We start from the raw sequence: 20,477 nt of genomic DNA on the forward strand, positions 1-20,477 counted from the left end.
CTTTTTTGTAATTTTTGATTTATATTTACATGCAATTTGAAATTTTTACATGCAATTTATTGAAATTTTTACTTTACTTATATTTGCAATGCGATTTTTTTTCATTTTTTTGGGCTCTTTTGCAATTTTTGAAGAATTTCATTATTGAAACTTTTTTTTTTTAAATAAAATTTTTATTAAAGAGGAAAAGTGAAAAAAAAACGGCAGAACCAAAACCCTTGAGAGCACAGGGGGAGCAAACTAAGGGCCGAGCCTCATTAAAACCTCAGCAAGAGTAAAAAGAGTACTCGTTAAAGAAAAGGTGCCTGAGAAGCTGAGTTGGAAATTTTCAGAAGCTCCGGCCGAACCATCGCCCCTAAAAATTCCGGCTCCCAAAAGCACAGAAGAGGAACAAAACAACATAACAACAGCAAAGAAAAGGCGAAGACGGAAACATTAAGACGTCGTCGCCGTGACCCCTCGAAACCGCAACCGAGAGCCAAGATGAAACCGCTTCACCCAAGCGCAAGCCAAATCACAATCACAAATCATCAATAACGTAAACGAACGTGGCTGTGAGAAGCCATGTCAAGACCAACCGCCGTCTTGATAGCCTCAATCGCATGGAGCCACCAACCATTTTGCACCACCTCGCTTGCCATAATATCCGCCGGCTTATTACCCTCCCTGTAAATATGAGTAACCTGCAAATTGAAATCTCTAAGCAAACCTAAGGTCTTCTTCCAAGCCGCCACGAAGCGCCACGGCACCAAATAATCCCGACTTCCGAAAAGATTCACAATATAAGTAGAATCTGATTCCACCCACAAAAACCGCCAGTTCCTCTCATGCGCAATTTGAATCGCGAGAATGACCGCAAGAAGCTCCGCTTCAAAGGCAAACCCTTTTCCGCCATCTTGATGAAAACACCCACGGACACAACCGTGATTATCCCGAAATACCCCGCCCGCAGCGATCTTCCCCGGAGCTCCTAAAGCGGAGCCATCAGTGTTGACCTTAATCCACTGTAGAATCGGGGGCCACCAATGCACATTCACAAAAATAGGAGGCGGCGAAGCTCTAGTCGCCACCCCAATCCTCCTAATAATCAAATAATCCGACCAACTGTTATTCATACAACCCAACTTGCTGAAGTTAGCTTCAACTTCTTTAAAAGCAACCTTCCCTTTGAACACACACTCGTTTCTTTGATGCCAAATAGCCCAAAGAAGATAAATAATACCAGCCTTCCAGTACGTCAGAACTTGAGAGCTAGGCTTATGATTCCACGCTGCAACTAAGAAACCATGGATATCAACATGCTCACCATTAAAATTAAACCAGTTCAAGAACTCCTCCCAAACATGTCTAAGCTCGCTGCATTGCCAGAAAAGATGATCGATAGACTCCCCACTCCTATAGCAAAAACAACAAAAATTAGGCAAAATCAATCCTTGCTTAATGAGGTAATCGAAAGTAGGTAATCGGTTATGAATCAGCCTCCAACAAAGCAACGAACGTCGAACCGGGATGAAATTTTCCCAAATCCAAGAACCCCACTTAACAATAGGAAACCCATGACAGCGTTTTGAGAAAGCTGCGGCAGCAGAGACCGTACCATGCACAGAACTTTTCCAAAACCTATCATCCGAACCCTCCCCGACAGGAAGAAGCAGGATATCACAAATGATTTCCGGGAAGACATTTAAAAAGTTTTGAGTGAAATGCCAGACCCCCTCATAATAATAATCCGCCACTGAGCAAGTCAGCGTCTCCAAAAGGAAATCCGGGACACCACAGCGCTTCACAAGAGAGTAACCAAGCCAATCATCTTTCCAAAAATTGATCGAAGTTCCTGCACCCACATAACAATAAGCCTCATCAAGTAACTCAGGGATTTTCGGCCTCAAGCCCAACCAGATCGAAGACGCCGCCGCCTTGGTAGGACGACAAAGTGGCGTCAAATATCTACTGCGCATAATCTGATGACTATGTCATATCCCAGTTTTTAATCACTGATTAAAGACTTAATAATTAGGGTTCGGCATTCATTAATAATAAAACTGATTTGATTTATCTGATGTGATTTAATTGTTATATATGTGTTTTGATGTGCTAAATTCTTATTATTATTTGAATCCGTTTGAGATTTAAAGGATTATTGAGTAGTCAATAATTATTATTTCGGATTATAACTGACTTAGCAAAGTCATGTTATTTAATTTATATACGATAGAAATAGTATTTCTATTATTTACTTGAAGTCGTAATTAATTTTCGACTTATAAAACGAGTTATAAAATATGTAATTTATAGAAAGTTATAACGAAGCTTCGTTATATGGGAACCCGAAATTAGTATTACAAATACAGAATAAGGATTTTATTCATCACATTCATCTAGCACCTACACATACTTTTCATTTCCACATCCATCTTACTCTTAAATAAATTGATGGTGTTGGAAACACTCATCATATGCCAACCATTCCACTAATAAAGAGATTCTTTACACTTTCTCCAGATCAGCCCATTCCTTTTGCCAGCCATCTTCTACACCTTTAACATCTCAACATGCAACTTACTTTTATTTAACCAAAATCAGCAGCCAACATTCCTCCCATTCCTCCTTAGTTCTTCAATAGCCAAAGAAGAGATTGACTTCATTCAAAGCTCTTACAGTAAACCTCAAGAGGTAAAACTTGCTTTAATACTCCATTAATTTTCAGTTTCTAACATTCTGATCCAAGCTATACGTTCTTATGCTTGAATTATAATTCACAGATTCCAGCTAGACACCAAATACCAGCTACATCGAGGTTACTCCAAATTTCTCTTTATATTTTTTTTTTCTAGTTAATTCTAAATCAAGCATCAAAGCAGCAACAAATACACACATACGCATAATCACTATATTTTCCTAACTATTACAGTTACAAGGATCCAAAGAATTGATTTTGTTAAGAAAAGAAGAACAGAATAATACACACGCACACATTTTACTATATTCTCTAATCTATTACATGTACAATTAGTTTTAATAAAAAGAAATGAATGAGAAAGAACAGATTTTGAAAACCCTAAGTGCTCTATGTGTGTTTTCTGGACTGAAAATTTTGGGACTTCTTGTGTGTTGTCCGAAAATGGGGAGAGAGGTGAGAGCAGCCGGCGGCTGCTCTCGGCCGAAGGCGACACGGCGGCGGTAACCGCCTAGCCCTTGTCCTGCCAAAACGAGAGAGAAGAGGGTAAAGAGAGAGATGGTTAGGGCTTCTGTGAAAAAAAAAAAAAGAGAAGAGAAGGGAGAACATGGGAGGGAAAGAGAGATAAAGGAGAGAGAACTTATCTTTCCGGAGGCGGCATCGGCAGCGGCGACACGGCGGCGGGAACACCGAGCTGTTCCTGGTCGGCCGGAAAAGAGGAAAAGAGGGGGAGCTCAGATCTGGAGCCTACCTTCCCGGCGAGGCAAGGCTCGGCCTCCACCGCGATTTCAGCCACGACGGACGACGGAGGAGGAGGCCAGGCGGCGGCCGTGCGCTCCCTATGGCGGAGAGGGCAGATGCCCTGTTCCAGACGAGGGGATGGAGAGGAAGCTACCCCGCGCCCTTGTCCGAGTAGGAGCCGAAGGAGGAAGACCAGATGGACGGCGGCCGAGCTCCTTCACGGCGAGGCGGCGTGCGGCTGACTTCCGGTGAGACAGAGAGACGAGAGGGAGAGAAGAGGAGAGAGCCGAGAGGTAGAGAGGGAGAGTGAGGCGCTGAGCCTTGAGTGTGGGTGTTATGTGTTTGTGTGTTGTGTGTTATGTTAGGGTTAGTGTTTAGGTTGGGCTCAAGGTTTTGGGCTTGTATGTGGGCCGAAAATTTTTAAAAAAAGAGAAGGGAATGGGCCGATTTTTTTTATTTAAAATATACTGGGCCCATTTTATTTTAAATTATGTTGGGTATTTATTTAAATTGCTTGGGGCCCATTTTAATTAATTTTGGGCTGTTAATTGATTAATAAAGCCTACGAATTTTGGCCCTATTTATTTTTTTAAAATGTTTGAATTTCACTAAATTAATTTAGTGAATTTAAATCTCTTGATTTAAATTTTAATATTTAAAGTTGGGATTATTTATTCTAAATGAAGTCCATTCTATTATTTAAATTATTAATGGACTTTAAAGCAAATATTTTGGGATTAAGCCCCATTTATTATATGATAAAATTATTTTCAAAGCTTACGAGTATGGATTTTTTTTAAATGGTTAAAATGTTTTATTTCATCTCAATGGATTTTAAAATGTTTTATTATTTATAAATGAATAATGGAATTTCTTATTTATTTACATAAAAAAATGAAATGTATAGAATATTATAAATATGGTTTCTTTTAAAAGAAAAATGATTAAATTATTTTATGAGTAATTCCATTATAATGGAATTAAAATGTCCTATTAGAATGGCTTCATGTTTTTTTAAAAAAAAAATATTGAGACTATTTATGTGGAATTGTGTTATAGAATGATTAAGTATATGATTTACTTTATCAAATGAGCTTGGGATTTAATTGAGATATTAAATTGCTAAGCATATGTTTATAAATGATTTATTTATTTAAGTGATGAAAATGTGCGAAGTATGAGAAAGCATGATTTATAATGATTAAATTTTCAGGGTAATAATATATAGCTTGTTCTTAATTGATGGAGTACTTGACTAAATGACGGGTGTAGAAGGAAGTTATGGATTATGTACATGTTGATGTTCGAACAATTGGGTTCGAACCTATATGATAGTTACATGATAAGTGATTACATTTTATTGATTGAATGAAACGAGATTAATATGGATGCTGCTAGAACCCTAAAACTTTAAAAGATACCCTAGGCACGTAGAATTAGACTTTGTCTTATGACAATTTCTTCACGAACTTATCGACTCTTCATCAATGAAGGTCCGGGCGACAGAAAGTGAAGCCGAAGAATAAGCGACTCCACGCCAGCTTTAAGAACGTTTAAGGTGGGCATTATTTTATTATTACGTATATAGAGATCCCCTGCGTGACGTAGGCCTCATATGCGAATATATATGCATGACATGTTTTGACTATTTATTCAGTTCTTATGAAATGCTTATATGTTTAATGCCCTTTATGAAAATGAAAATGTTATGAAAATGAAATGTTTATGAAAATGATTGACTGCCAAAATGTTTATGTTTTTATATGTATCCTATCTGTGTTGGTTCGCCAACTTTAAAGGAAATCCAATTGGGATCCTATGCTAGACAAAGGTCGCTAGCTAGGGTTAACGTGTACACTCATGGAGACCGCGAGTCGCTTGCGACCGGTCTTGGCGTCCGTGGTAAGGAGGCCTCCTTCCCGGCGCGTGATAGAAAGGGCAGATATGGATCATATAGACTGAAAATGGGATGCATCCACCTTTATGAAAATGAACGAAATGTTTTAGTAAGCGCAGGTCATTTATGAAAACCCCTGTGTGTTACTGTTATGGCAGTTCAATTTATATATGTATGCATGTTGTATTTTCGGCTTATGTCACTGAGTATTTTTATACTCAGCCCTGCATGTATTTCTAAATGTGCAGGTTGAGCAGGCGATGGAATGGATCGGTGTTGAGCGGATTTCCCTTTTGATGTTTATGTAATGAAACCTTGAGTATGCATCTCCATATGCATAACTCACACGTTTTTCTGCTGCAAACACTCTGAATTTGTTATCGTATTGTGGAACTTATTACTCCTTCATTTTGTTTAACTTTCATTTGGGGTTTAGTCGTAATGGCTGGCTCATTTGTTAATTACCCAAGTGGTTATATATATATATATATATATATATATATATACCACTAGTTTGTTGTTATTAATGTTGGTTATTTAGTAAATCCCTTTTTAATTTCCATTTCTTATTGTTCACCCAAGTCATAACCCCGGTTAACCCGTCATTGGGATAGTGGGCTGTGACAGAGTGGTATCAGAGCAGTTCGTTTGCTCTGGCCCTAGAAACCTTATTCTAAAAAGCCAAGTCTAGTTTGATTCACTAGACATACGTGGGTTCATACGACACCGCTCAACACTCCATTACATCGTGCTCAATCAAGGAAAAAGGTAACTGCAGTTTCAACGTTTTAAAGATGTTATTGTTCTAAACTGTTTCATGAAAATGTTTATGTAAAGAGCATGCTATGATGAATTATTGAATGTTTTGCCTTTCATTGAAATGTTGAATGTTTTGCCTTTCATGGCATATCATTGCAGTTATGATGTTATGATAAGAAGAATGATAGAGAATTGACACATGCTTTCCCCAGAAAAACATAGATTGCTATAAGTTGCATGATCACTATTCTAAAAGAACATAGACTGCTGGATTAGTAGGATATCTCTACAATCTAGATTCTTAAAGTGATGATGTAGAAGAATGAAAGAGAACTTAGAGCATTTCAGCTTCCACAATGAAACAATGGTTCTTTTGAACTACAAAGAGGAATGAAAAGACATGTACGCGTTGAAGGAAAAGCACGGGATGATGATACAAGACGAATTCAAGGCAAACGCTGCATCAAGGGTTTGAGCATAGTCTCTACGTTCAAATGTTCACACGCGATGGAACACCGAATCGACTTTTAGTACACGATAGATTTTAAGAACAGTATGCTTTGCCTATATATATGTATATATTTGTGTACATGTTATACGTGGGGGTTTGGGTTCAATAGGACATAGAACTTTAAATTAAGCTTTTGGTTTGCCAGTACGAACTTGAGTTTTATTATTATGAATAGTTGTCCACGACTTTTTAAGTTTGGGATAATGTTTTCCGTGTGATTGGGAGGTGATGATGATTGGACCTAGCCAGTCCACATGATTCAAATATCAGTCGACGTCTTTTGGGTTGAAAACCCATGTGTTTCAACTTTCGGTTGAAAAGCCAGATGAGTTTTTACTCTAGATCATTTTGTTCGACCTAGTAGTTACTCCTTTCTACCATCTGGTTATTCGTTTGAGTTTCTCAACAAATTTTTCTGCACCACTTTGTTTTGATATCGTTCAAGAATTGAGCCTTACAATTGTTGAGTTGTCCTAGTACCCTCTTGTGATCAATAAGGATTTAGATGTTTTGTTATGATGCTTTCATGATTAAATCAAGATGAATATGTTATGAATTGAGGTAAGGAATATACTGAGGATCTTTTATCTTTGAAGCACAGAATGCCTCCCATAAGAGCCCCAAGAAACAATGTGGGAACCGCAAACGAACCCCCACGAAGGGTTGAGGAACTTTTTCTTAAACAGAGCCCGCCAACATTCAACGGGACCGGCAACCCGACTGATGCCGAAATCTGGATTAGAGCAATGGAAAGGATTTTCGACTTTCTTTACTGTTCTGACCAAGAGAGACTCTCTTGTGTTGCATTCCAACTAACTGGGTCGGCAGATTTTTGGTGGGAAACCAAGAAGAGGGCAATGACCCTCGAACAATTGGAAAACCTGACTTGGGAAGACTTCAAGACGGAGATCTACGATAAATACATTCCCAAGAGCTACAGAAAGAAGAAAGAGACGGAGTTTTTCAATCTGAAACAAAACAAGATGTCCGTGACGGAATACGATCGCGCTTTCTGCGACATGTCTCGCTATGCCCCTCATCTGATTGACACTGATGAAAAGATGGCCGAGAAGTTTCGTTCAGGCCTTAGGCATGAGATCAAGATGGCGCTTGCTGGTCATGGTAATCTCACCCACTCTGAGGCACTTAGCAGAGCCTTGGATGTTGAAGCAGCCATGCCTGAAGACCGCCCAACCCAGACTCAAGCTTCAGGAAACAACGATCGTGGGAAGAGAAAATGGGATGGCAACAACAACAATAATAGGGGTTACTACAACAACCAAGATAACAAGAGGCCATGGCAAGGAAACATGATGCCACAAGGGCAATGGCAAGGACGACCAGTCAATCCAGGATCAGCTGGAAACAATCAAGGCCAGCTCAGGGCACCTTTGTGTCCCAAATGCTCCAAGTCACATCACGGCATATGCTTGGCTGGCAGCAATACCTGCTTTAAGTGTGGCCAGAAGGGCCATTTTGCCAGAGACTGCCAAGGAAAACCTCAAGGAGGAATGAGAGGGCCAAATCAGCCGAGCCAAGTACAACCACTCAGGGCTATTCAAGGCCAACAACTACTCTACCCACCACCACAGCAACAACATCGACCTGCGATACGTCCACCGCAAATTCCACAGGCAAGAGCCTATGCCTTGCACAAGAATAAGCAAGGAAACAACCAAGGGAATTTGGCAGGTATGGGCACATTACTCGACACACCTGTTATACTTCTGTTTGACACAGGTGCCTCGCATTCTTTTATTGCAAGTGCATGCATAAAAACTTTAAAGCTCCAACCTGAAAAGACTAATCAGGACTTGAGAATTTCTTCACCAATAGGAGGAATAGCAGTAGTAACACATGCTTGCTCGAACCTAGAACTGACCATAGGATCGTTTAAGGTTATAGCAAACAACTTGCATGTTATATCGATGGAGGACGTTGATATAATCCTGGGAATGGACTGGCTAGCGGAGAACTATGCCACGATATTGTGCCAAGAGCGGAAAATCGGTTTCAACTTTCCAGGAAGGGACGCTTTGAGTTTCCACGGAATATGCAGGAGGAACAGAGTGCCGACTATTTCAGCTTTACAGGCAAGGAAGATGATGAACAAGAAAGACTGCCAAGCCTTCCTCGTATACCTGAACGGGGGAATTGAGACCAAAAAGACAATGGAAGATGTAGAGATCGTGCGGGATTTTCAAGATGTTTTCCCAGAAAATTTGCCAGGATTACCACCTGACAGACAAGTAGAATTCACCATCGATCTAGAGCCAGGAGCGGCGCCGGTATCAAAAGCACCGTACAGAATGGGCCCGAAGGAATTGGAAGAGTTGAAAATCCAGTTACAAGAGTTGCTGGACCTAGGCTTCATCAGGCCTAGTGTGTCCCCATGGGGAGCGCCGGTGCTGTTTGTCAAGAAGAAAGATGGAACCTTGAGATTGTGCATCGATTATCGAGAGCTGAACAAGCTAACGCTTAAGAACAAGTATCCATTGCCTAGAATTGATGATTTATTCGACCAACTCAAGGGCGCGAGTGTTTTCTCCAAAATCGATTTGAAGTCTGGGTATCATCAGTTAAAGGTTAGACATGAAGATATACCCAAAACGGCTTTCCGAACAAGATATGGTCACTACGAGTTCGTAGTTGTACCGTTCGGACTAACAAATGCACCAGCTGTGTTCATGGACCTCATGAACAGAGTATTTCATCCTTATTTGGATAAATTCGCCTTGGTGTTTATTGATGATATCCTCATTTACTCCAAGAATGAAGAAGAACACAGGGAACATCTGAGAACTGTTTTGCAAACTCTTAGGGATGAACGCCTTTATGCCAAATTCAACAAATGTGAGTTTTGGCTCAAAGAAGTTACATTTCTGGGACATATTGTATCTTCAGAAGGTATTAAGGTGGACCCCGCCAAAGTGGAAGCAGTACAAGGATGGAAGTCGCCAACTACCCCAAACGAGATCAGAAGTTTCTTGGGATTGGCTGGCTACTATCGAAGATTCATTGAGGGATTTTCCAAGATAGCAAGGCCGATGACGCAATTGCTCCGAAAGGGAATTAAATACACATGGACTAACGAGTGTGAAGAAAGTTTTCAGTTGCTCAAGGAAAAGCTAACTACAGCGCCAGTGCTAACAATTCCGGAACCAGACAAGGAGTATGTGGTCTACACAGATGCATCAAAGAACGGACTAGGATGCGTTTTGATGCAGGAAGGCAAAGTGATTGCATATGCATCGCGGCAACTTAGGCCACACGAAGTGAATTATCCGACCCATGATCTTGAACTAGCGGCGGTAGTGCACGCACTAAAAATTTGGAGACATTATCTATATGGTGTCAGGTGTGAGATTTACACCGATCACAAAAGTCTGAAGTACTTCTTCGAGCAAAAAGATCTCAACATGAGACAGCGAAGGTGGCTCGAATTAGTAAAAGATTATGACTGTGGTATAAATTATCACCCGGGGAAGGCCAATGTAGTAGCCGACGCATTGAGCCGCAAGGTTCCATTGAAACTGGGATACATCCTTACAAAGGAAGAAGAGCTCATACGAGAATTTGATAGGATGAAATTAGAGGTGATAAACCCACCTGCTACAATAGCGGGGGTGGTCGCGATTATACCGAATTTGAGGAAATTGGTGGTAGAAGCTCAAAGGAAGGATGATGAATTGGAGAAATTACGAGCTAAGATAAGAGAAGGAAATCTTAAGAACTACCACGAAGAAGCCGATAATGCTATTTTCTTTTAGAGGAGAATATGCATCCCTCATGACGAGGAACTCAAGAACAAGATCATGAGCGAAGCCCATGACACTCCTTATGTCGCCCACCCGGGAAGCACTAAGATGTATCAAGATCTAAAAGAGAATTTCTGGTGGGAAGGAATGAAACGAGACGTGGCTTTATTCGTCGAAAAGTGTCTAGTTTGCCAGCAAGTAAAGGCTTTACACCAACGACCTTACGGCGAGCTACAGCCTTTGGAGATTCCAGAATGGAAATGGGACGATATTGCAATGGACTTTGTTACAGGATTGCCAAAAACAAGACGAGGTAACACGGTAATATGGGTCATTGTAGACAGACTCACAAAGAGTGCACACTTTCTGCCTATACCTATCACGTATAGATCAGATAAGTTAGCCCAACTCTACATCAAGGAGATCGTGCGTTTACATGGGGTGCCGAAGACAATCACGTCCGACAGAGATTCTAAGTTTACCTCCAGATTCTGGATAAGCTTGCAGAAGGAATTGGGAACAAGGTTGAATTTCAGCACAGCTTTCCACCCGCAGACCGACGGTCAGTCCGAAAGGACAATTCAAACGCTAGAAGATATGTTAAGGACTGTTGTGCTAGATAGAGGAGAAGATTGGGAGCGTGTGTTGCCACTAATCGAATTTGCTTACAACAACAGCTATCAAGCAACTATCGCCATGGCACCTTATGAGGCGTTATACGGGAAGAAATGTAGATCGCCGCTTTACTGGGATGAAGTCGGCGAAAGAAGAATCTTGGGGCCAGATACAGTAGGCGAGATGATTGAGATCGTCCGTCAGATTCGACAGCGTATTAAAGAGGCCCAAGATAGACAGAAGTCTTATGCCGACAAACGTCGAACCGACTTGCAGTTTGAGTGTGGGGATAAAGTCTTTTTGAAGATTTCTCCCTCTAAAGGGATTACAAGATTTGGCGTAAAGGGTAAGCTTAAACCCCGTTTTATAGGACCCTATGAGATCCTAGAAAGGGTGGGCCCGGTAGCTTACAGGCTGGCGTTGCCGCCAAGCCTTGGGAATGTGCATAATGTGTTTCATGTGTCGCAGTTGAGAAAATATGTTTATGATCCAAAACACGTGATCCAAAGGGACGACGTTATCCTCAGCCCAGATATGAGCTATGAAGAGAGGCCCGAATCTATTATAGATCGGAAGATTCAAGTACTAAGGAATAAGTCGATACCCTTAGTAAAAGTCCTTTGGAAGCACCATGATCAAGAAGAGGCGACATGGGAACTCGAGTCTAGCATGAAGGAGAAATACCCAGAATTATTTCCTGAGGTACAAATTTCGGGACGAAATTTATTTTAAGGGGGATAGTATGTCATATCCCAGTTTTTAATCACTGATTAAAGACTTAATAATTAGGGTTCGGCATTCATTAATAATAAAACTGATTTGATTTATCTGATGTGATTTAATTGTTATATATGTGTTTTGATGTGCTAAATTCTTATTATTATTTGAATCCGTTTGAGATTTAAAGGATTATTGAGTAGTCAATAATTATTATTTCGGATTATAACTGACTTAGCAAAGTCATGTTATTTAATTTATATACGATAGAAATAGTATTTCTATTATTTACTTGAAGTCGTAATTAATTTTCGACTTATAAAACGAGTTATAAAATATGTAATTTATAGAAAGTTATAACGAAGCTTCGTTATATGGGAACCCGAAATTAGTATTACAAATACAGAATAAGGCATTTTATTCATCACATTCATCTAGCACCTACACATACTTTTCATTTCCACATCCATCTTACTCTTAAATAAATTGATGGTGTTGGAAACACTCATCATATGCCAACCATTCCACTAAATAAAGAGATTCTTTACACTTTCTCCAGATCAGCCCATTCCTTTTGCCAGCCATCTTCTACACCTTTAACATCTCAACATGCAACTTACTTTTATTTAACCAAAATCAGCAGCCAACATTCCTCCCATTCCTCCTTAGTTCTTCAATAGCCAAAGAAGAGATTGACTTCATTCAAAGCTCTTACAGTAAACCTCAAGAGGTAAAACTTGCTTTAATACTCCATTAATTTTCAGTTTCTAACATTCTGATCCAAGCTATACGATCTTATGCTTGAATTATAATTCACAGATTCCAGCTAGACACCAAATACCAGCTACATCGAGGTTACTCCAAATTTCTCTTTATATTTTTTTTTCTAGTTAATTCTAAATCAAGCATCAAAGCAGCAACAAATACACACATACGCATAATCACTATATTTTCCTAACTATTACAGTTACAAGGATCCAAAGAATTGATTTTGTTAAGAAAAGAAGAACAGAATAATACACACGCACACATTTTACTATATTCTCTAATCTATTACATGTACAATTAGTTTTAATAAAAAGAAATGAATGAGAAAGAACAGATTTTGAAAACCCTAAGTGCTCTATGTGTGTTTTCTGGACTGAAAATTTTGGGACTTCTTGTGTGTTGTCCGAAAATGGGGAGAGAGGTGAGAGCAGCCGGCGGCTGCTCACGGCCGAAGGCGACACGGCGGCGGTAACCGCCTAGCCCTTGTCCTGCCAAAACGAGAGAGAAGAGGGTAAAGAGAGAGATGGTTAGGGCTTCTGTGAAAAAAAAAAAAGAGAAGAGAAGGGAGAACAGGGGAGGGAAAGAGAGATAAAGGAGAGAGAACTTATCTTTCCGGAGGCGGCATCGGCAGCGGCGACACGGCGGCGGGAACACCGAGCTGTTCCTGGTCGGCCGGAAAAGAGGAAAAGAGGGGGAGCTCAGATCTGGAGCCTACCTTCCCGGCGAGGCAAGGCTCGGCCTCCACCGCGATTTCAGCCACGACGGACGACGGAGGAGGCGGCCAGGCGGCGGCCGTGCACTCCCTATGGCGGAGAGGGCAGATGCCCTGTTCCAGACGAGGGGATGGAGAGGAAGCTACCCCGCGCCCTTGTCCGAGCAGGAGCCGAAGGAGGAAGACCAGATGGACGGCGGCCGAGCTCCTTCACGGCGAGGCGGCGTGCGGCTGACTTCCGGTGAGACAGAGAGACGAGAGGGAGAGAAGAGGAGAGAGCCGAGAGGTAGAGAGGGAGAGTGAGGCGCTGAGCCTTGAGTGTGGGTGTTATGTGTTTGTGTGTTGTGTGTTATGTTAGGGTTAGTGTTTAGGTTGGGCTCAAGGTTTTGGGCTTGTATGTGGGCCGAAAATTTTTTAAAAAAAGAGAAGGGAATGGGCCGATTTTTTTTATTTAAAATATACTGGGCCCATTTTATTTTAAATTATGTTGGGTATTTATTTAAATTGCTTGGGGCCCATTTTAATTAATTTTGGGCTGTTAATTGATTAATAAGGCCTACGAATTTTGGCCCTATTTATTTTTTTAAAATGTTTGAATTTCACTAAATTAATTTAGTGAATTTAAATCTCTTGATTTAAATTTTAATATTTAAAGTTGGGATTATTTATTCTAAATGAAGTCCATTCTATTATTTAAATTATTAATGGACTTTAAAGCAAATATTTTGGGATTAAGCCCCATTTATTATATGATAAAATTATTTTCAAAGCTTACGAGTATGGATTTTTTTTAAATGGTTAAAATGTTTTATTTCATCTCAATGGATTTTAAAATGTTTTATTATTTATAAATGAATAATGGAATTTCTTATTTATTTACATAAAAAAATGAAATGTATAGAATATTATAAATATGGTTTCTTTTAAAAGAAAAATGATTAAATTATTTTATGAGTAATTCCATTATAATGGAATTAAAATGTCCTATTAGAATGGCTTCATGTTTTAAAAAAAAAAATATTGAGACTATTTATGTGGAATTGTGTTATAGAATGATTAAGTATATGATTTACTTTATCAAATGAGCTTGGGATTTAATTGAGATATTAAATTGCTAAGCATATGTTTATAAATGATTTATTTATTTAAGTGATGAAAATGTGCGAAGTATGAGAAAGCATGATTTATAATGATTAAATTTTCAGGGTAATAATATATAGCTTGTTCTTAATTGATGGAGTACTTGACTAAATGACGGGTGTAGAAGGAAGTTATGGATTATGTACATGTTGATGTTCGAACAATTGGGTTCGAACCTATATGATAGTTACATGATAAGTGATTACATTTTATTGATTGAATGAAACGAGATTAATATGGATGCTGCTAGAACCCTAAAACTTTAAAAGATACCCTAGGCACGTAGAATTAGACTTTGTCTTATGACAATTTCTTCACGAACTTATCGACTCTTCATCAATGAAGGTCCGGGCGACAGAAAGTGAAGCCGAAGAATAAGCGACTCCACGCCAGCTTTAAGAACGTTTAAGGTGGGCATTATTTTATTATTACGTATATAGAGATCCCCTGCGTGACGTAGGCCTCATATGCGAATATATATGCATGACATGTTTTGACTATTTATTCAGTTCTTATGAAATGCTTATATGTTTAATGCCCTTTATGAAAATGAAAATGTTATGAAAATGAAATGTTTATGAAAATGATTGACTGCCAAAATGTTTATGTTTTTATATGTATCCTATCTGTGTTGGTTCGCCAACTTTAAAGGAAATCCAATTGGGATCCTATGCTAGACAAAGGTCGCTAGCTAGGGTTAACGTGTACACTCATGGAGACCGCGAGTCGCTTGCGACCGGTCTTGGCGTCCGTGGTAAGGAGGCCTCCTTCCCGGCGCGTGATAGAAAGGGCAGATATGGATCATATAGACTGAAAATGGGATGCATCCACCTTTATGAAAATGAACGAAATGTTTTAGTAAGCGCAGGTCATTTATGAAAACCCCTGTGTGTTACTGTTATGGCAGTTCAATTTATATATGTATGCATGTTGTATTTTCGGCTTATGTCACTGAGTATTTTTATACTCAGCCCTGCATGTATTTCTAAATGTGCAGGTTGAGCAGGCGATGGAATGGATCGGTGTTGAGCGGATTTCCCTTTTGATGTTTATGTAATGAAACCTTGAGTATGCATCTCCATATGCATAACTCACACGTTTTTCCGCTGCAAACACTCTGAATTTGTTATCGTATTGTGGAACTTATTACTCCTTCATTTTGTTTAACTTTCATTTGGGGTTTAGTCGTAATGGCTGGCTCATTTGTTAATTACCCAAGTGGTTATATATATATATATATATATATATATATATATACCACTAGTTTGTTGTTATTAATGTTGGTTATTTAGTAAATCCCTTTTTAATTTCCATTTCTTATTGTTCACCCAAGTCATAACCCCGGTTAACCCGTCATTGGGATAGTGGGCTGTGACAGAAACAATGCCCACCAATAATGTTCCACGCCATCTTCATCAAGTAGCTCTTGTTCATAATATCAAATGAACGAATTCCAAGACCACCCTCCTCTTTAATAGCACACACCCTCGCCCAACTAACCGGGCAGCTGGGTCTCTTGGAAACATCGCCAGTCCAGATAAAATTCCGACACTTCAAATCCAGGTCCTTAATGAGACTTCTCGGCCAGCGATACACCATCATAGAATGCGTAATAGAACTCTGAATCACAGACTTCACCAAACAAATTCTACCAGCCATAGAAAGCTGCATGCCCTTCCATCTGGCAAACTTGAGAATAATCCGATCATGAATTGCACGCAAGAAAGAGGCTTTGACCCTCCCAGAGAAAATAGGCACGCCCAGATAATTGAATGGCAGAGAACCCTTCCTGAAATTTAAAATATTAATGATATGACGTCTCAACCTGTTAGGAGTCTTGTCCCCAAAATAAACGTGAGATTTCTCCATAGAACAGATCTGACCCGAGATAGAGCCATAAAACTCCAAAATATGAGTGATCTTACGAGCATTCGCAGTCGTTGCACGACCAAACACCAAAATATCATCTGCATAAAGGAGATGAGTAGGGAAAGCAGTACCTCTGGTCAAATTCATTGGAACAAGATTACCAGAATCAACACAATTCTGGAAGAGGACACTGAGCACATCTTCAGCAATTCCAAATAAAATTGGGGACAAAGGATCCCCCTACCTGACGCCTCTAGAACACTGAAAATAACCACAAAGATTGCTGTTATAAAGAATTGAAAGTCTTGCAGAACGAAGAATAATAGCAATCCATCTGATGAAAGTTTCAGAGTAGCCTCCAGCTCGCAAAACCTTAAGAAGAAAATCCCAACGTAAGGTATCAAAAGCCTTTCTGATATCAATCTTACAAGCCATGTTAACCCCCCCATGAGAACGCTTGAGGCAATTCACTCCCTCAGAACCAAGCATAATGCAGTCATGAATGGAACGACCGCGAACAAAACCATACTGATGCTTGGAAACCATCTCCGCCGCCACACCGCTCAGTCTCGTGGCCAAAAATTTTGAAATGATTTTGAAAAGGAAGTTCGAAAGCACAATAGGCCTCAGATCAGCAACAGAATTCACCGTCTCTTTCTTCGGAATGAGAATCAAAGTATTGGAGTTGCAACCCGTTGGAAGATAGGAAGCCACAAAGAAATTCCTAACAGCCTCCCAGATATCCTGCTTAATGATACTCCAGCAAGCATGATAGAACCTACCACAGAAGCCATCCGGACCCGCAACATTGTGTGGATCCATGTCAAAAACCGCAGCGGTAATCTCCTCCTGATCAGGAATCCTAGACAGTAAGGCATTCTGAGCGGAGGAAACCTTGTGATCAATTACAGCCTCAATCTGCACAATATCCACCTCAGCTGTCTGATCTTCAGCAAAGAGACTAGTAAAAAACTGGACAATATGACCACCAATCTCCTCCTGATCATAAACCATCTGATTATTAATCTCAAGATGGGCAATCATATAAGATCTCTTCTTGTAACGAAGCAGGGAGTGAAAAAACGAGTTATTCCGATCTCCATCATGCAGCCACTTGACTCTACATTTTTGACGAAGCAGACTACTCTTTCTGGATAAAGACACGTTAATTTTCGCCTGAGCTAAAACCTCTGCGTCAAAAAGCGCATCCGTATACCCTTCCTGTGAAATCTGAGCCTGAATCTCCAATAACTCCTGCTGCGCAGTAGCGATTGAAATATCAACATTCCCAAAGACAGTTCTATTCCAATTTTGCAGCTCCTTTCGCAGCCGTTTAAGTTTAAACATAACCCTATAAATCGGACATCGCGTGTCCATCGGGTCCCGCCAAGAATTCTCAACGAAACTCTCAAAATCCGGATGACTAGTCCACATATGTAAGAACTTGAAGAAACGACGACTAGTCTGCTGAGCTTGGCAACAAATAAGCACCAATGGTGCATGATCAGACGTCACACGGGGAAGAGCATGTGACGTTATAGACTGCCAGCTATCTGAGAAAGAAGTCGAAACAATGGCCCTGTCAAGAACTGACTCAACATGAGAAGGCATAAACCTCCGGCCCGACCAAGTAAATCGAAGACCAGAAGTCTGGGGCTCAACAAACCCAGTAGCAGCAATAAAATCGTTGAACTCTCTGCAAGCAGCGGCATTTGGGAGACGGGTGCTAATCCGTTCATGAGCTCCCTTAACAGCATTGAAATCACCAATGAAATCCGTCTGACCATCAAAATAATTCAGCAAATCCAGCCACAGAGTGCGCCGTTCAATATGAGAGTTTGAGCCGTGAACCACAACAACCCTAAAGTTATGATGAAGCCAAACACAACTCAATAAAACAACCTGATCAGTAGATAACTCAATTCTGACAGAAACAACAGGATGAACGAACACCCAAATATTCGAACACATATCAACTCTGGAGTTCTGATGACAAGGAACCACATTCAAAGAACGCCAAAAAGAAGCAGGACAATTATGAAAAGCCATTTTAGGTTCCAGAATACCGACCACCAACGGCGAAAAAGAGGCACAATGCTCTTTCAGAAGAAGTTTGGTTTCATCAGTGAGCCCACGGACGTTCCAAACAAGCATGTTCATAAAAACTAATGATTGCTAGTGGATTGGGACTCCCCCCTCTCCACTTGAGCTGCCCAACTCTTAGCCGTAAAGTCAGCAACGTCACTCATAACTTTGCTGCTCTTCGATGTCCGCTGTTCAATCACATAATCCATTGGGTTATGCCCCAACTCTTTCGCCTCTTGCATACGTTTGTTAATCAAATCCTCAGATTGTTGATTACTTTCCACCTCTTCTGTTCCACGCAGCCTAGATTTAATTGTTCCTGCCGGCGGGTCCTTCTTCCCGGTTTGAATACCATGTCTCTTAGGCGGCCTACCACGCGGCCGTTTAATAGCGGAATCTCTGTTTGACTGAAGAACCTCCTTAAGACGCTGAGCTTTAATAGCTGCCTCCAACTGCACTATTTTTTTAGCCAAATCCAACCTGATCTCATCAACAGTAGACTTTGTTTGACTAACCTCAGAATCCACCCTAGACTCGGAACCCTCGAAATCATGGACATCATTCTCCAAATTTTCAGCAAAGATTTCCTCATCCACTTCCTCACAACTGCTAGAACCCGTCTCCACAGTTTTCGAAAAAACTGCATTCAATAAATCCGGACCTAAGAGATCCAAAGCCTCTTTCCCTGAGCGCTTCTCCCGAGCAGTGAAACTATCCTCGTGAATCGAAGAACGGGAGTTATGCAACCCCACCTCCGCGTCATCACTATGCCTCTCCGACATTGTACTATCATCAGCTAAAAAATCCCCCTGAATCACCCGATCCTCCTCAGTCAAAGGACCAAAGGGATTAACATCAGTTGCCACCTTGTCAAAAGACTCTCCCTGCAGATTTTGTAGTCCTTTCGGGGAAGAAACCTGTAAAGTTCTTCCAGTAGGCTGCCAACTTTTCCCACGAGCCCTTGCTTTAGACCCTGCTTGCTTCTCAGTGGCATCATTTTTCGACTGATTGGCATGATCTTTGACTTTGCTTTTGATACATTTGTCCCGGCTATGCCCCGTAATTCTGCATGAAGAACAATAAAGTGGTAACCGTTCATAGTAAAATTCAACAAAAATAGAATTATTGTCACACCCGATGGTCATAGAATCATTGAAGAGGAAGAGACAAATCAACTTCAACGAGAATTCTTGCAAATGTCCGACTTCTTTATACACAGACGGACCATCAAACCGAATCGGAAGACCGATAGCTCTGCCTATAGCCGAGAAAACCTCAGGATGCCATAACTCAATCGGCAGATAGTATAGCCGCACCCAAACTTGACATAGCGATGAAATCTCTTTGTAGGGATCAAAGAAACGTGTCCATTCCCGGAGTCGAAAAGCGCCCTGCGACAAATCCCAACCATTGCGCTGCTTAGCTATTGCCTTATCCTCTGCAGAACTGAAGTTAATAATATAGAAGCCCTTGGCCATAGGTGTTAGCGTCCAGCAACCTTTAATGCTCCAATGATGTTGTAGTTCTTCCTTAAGACCGAAAGTAGTTCTCGGTTTGTCCCCTTTTTGAAGCAACAGTCGCCCAATGAGAGCATGATCAAAAGTTTCCACTTGTTTCTTGTAGAATTCAGCAGGGATATCCAAGTTGTATTTACTGCCAATCTTCTCCGAATTCAAAGCCGCAAACTTGTTGGCCAAGATATCAGGCTTGCGGGCTGAACGAGGACGGACCATAGCAGCGTACGACGCCTTGATTTTGCCTTCCGAAGCCGCTACCTCAGGGAGTCCCGTAGGCAGCTGCTCAGCTGCGAGAACTTGTTGGTCAGTAGCAGAATTTCCCGCATTGAGAAGAGCACGTGCAGTAGGTAAAGAATTAACATCAACGTGATTTTGATTCTCAGCGGTAGAAATTAAAAACTGTGTTTCTGCAGCCTCCTGCTGCTTAGTGTTCGTTGGAGGAGACCTAAAGTTATTTGAAATAGGAGGGAGATTGAGTGCCGACCAGTCGGCAGAACCTGCCATCGCCGGCACTAATTGGCGATCTCAACTTCCAGAGCAGCAGCAACAGCGGCGAAGTCCAATGATCCAGACTGTGGCAGCTGTAAACTCGTCGGCTTCGTCGGAACGGAGCTGGAGTCCTACGATCCAGATCTTTGGATCCACGCAGACGCCGATCTAGCGCAGCAAGCAGCCCTCCCCACCGTCGGAGCGAGGCAGCGGCCGGCGAGA

The 20,477-nt window shown here is 40.9% G+C and overlaps 2 protein-coding genes and 1 long non-coding RNA gene across 4 annotated transcripts in view; 2 read left to right on the forward strand and 1 right to left on the reverse strand.

Annotated features, from left to right (window-relative positions):
* Window positions 1–20,477, reverse strand: part of LOC130987205 (uncharacterized) — a 698,101-nt gene that overhangs the window by 270,403 nt on the left and 407,221 nt on the right. The gene's annotated exons all lie outside the window — the stretch shown is intronic.
* On the forward strand, window positions 7,647–10,355 carry LOC131026086 (uncharacterized). Its single transcript, XM_057955861.1, has 4 exons — window positions 7,647–7,830; window positions 7,921–8,277; window positions 8,611–9,821; window positions 10,140–10,355. The coding sequence occupies exons 1-4, from the start codon at window positions 7,647–7,649 to the stop codon at window positions 10,353–10,355; spliced, it is 1,968 nt and encodes a 655-aa protein (XP_057811844.1).
* LOC130987224 (uncharacterized) lies at window positions 14,212–15,462 on the forward strand. The gene is made up of 2 exons (XR_009089619.1): window positions 14,212–14,705; window positions 15,293–15,462. It is a non-coding gene; the product is annotated as an uncharacterized LOC130987224 (long non-coding RNA).

This window comes from Salvia miltiorrhiza, chromosome 5 (genome assembly GCF_028751815.1).
Source record: "Salvia miltiorrhiza cultivar Shanhuang (shh) chromosome 5, IMPLAD_Smil_shh, whole genome shotgun sequence".
Classification (NCBI taxonomy): Eukaryota; Viridiplantae; Streptophyta; class Magnoliopsida; order Lamiales; family Lamiaceae; genus Salvia; species Salvia miltiorrhiza.

Coding starts and splice junctions, on each gene's coding strand:
- LOC131026086 (XM_057955861.1), top strand. CDS start 7,647: ATGGCCGAGAAGTTTCGTTCAGGCCTTAGGCATGAGATCAAGATGGCG. Junction 7,831..7,920: donor TGGGAAGAGAAAATGGGATG/GCAACAACAACA, acceptor GGCAATGGCAAG/GACGACCAGTCAATCCAGGA. Junction 9,822..10,139: donor TTTTGATGCAGGAAGGCAAA/GTGATTGCATAT, acceptor ATCCTTACAAAG/GAAGAAGAGCTCATACGAGA.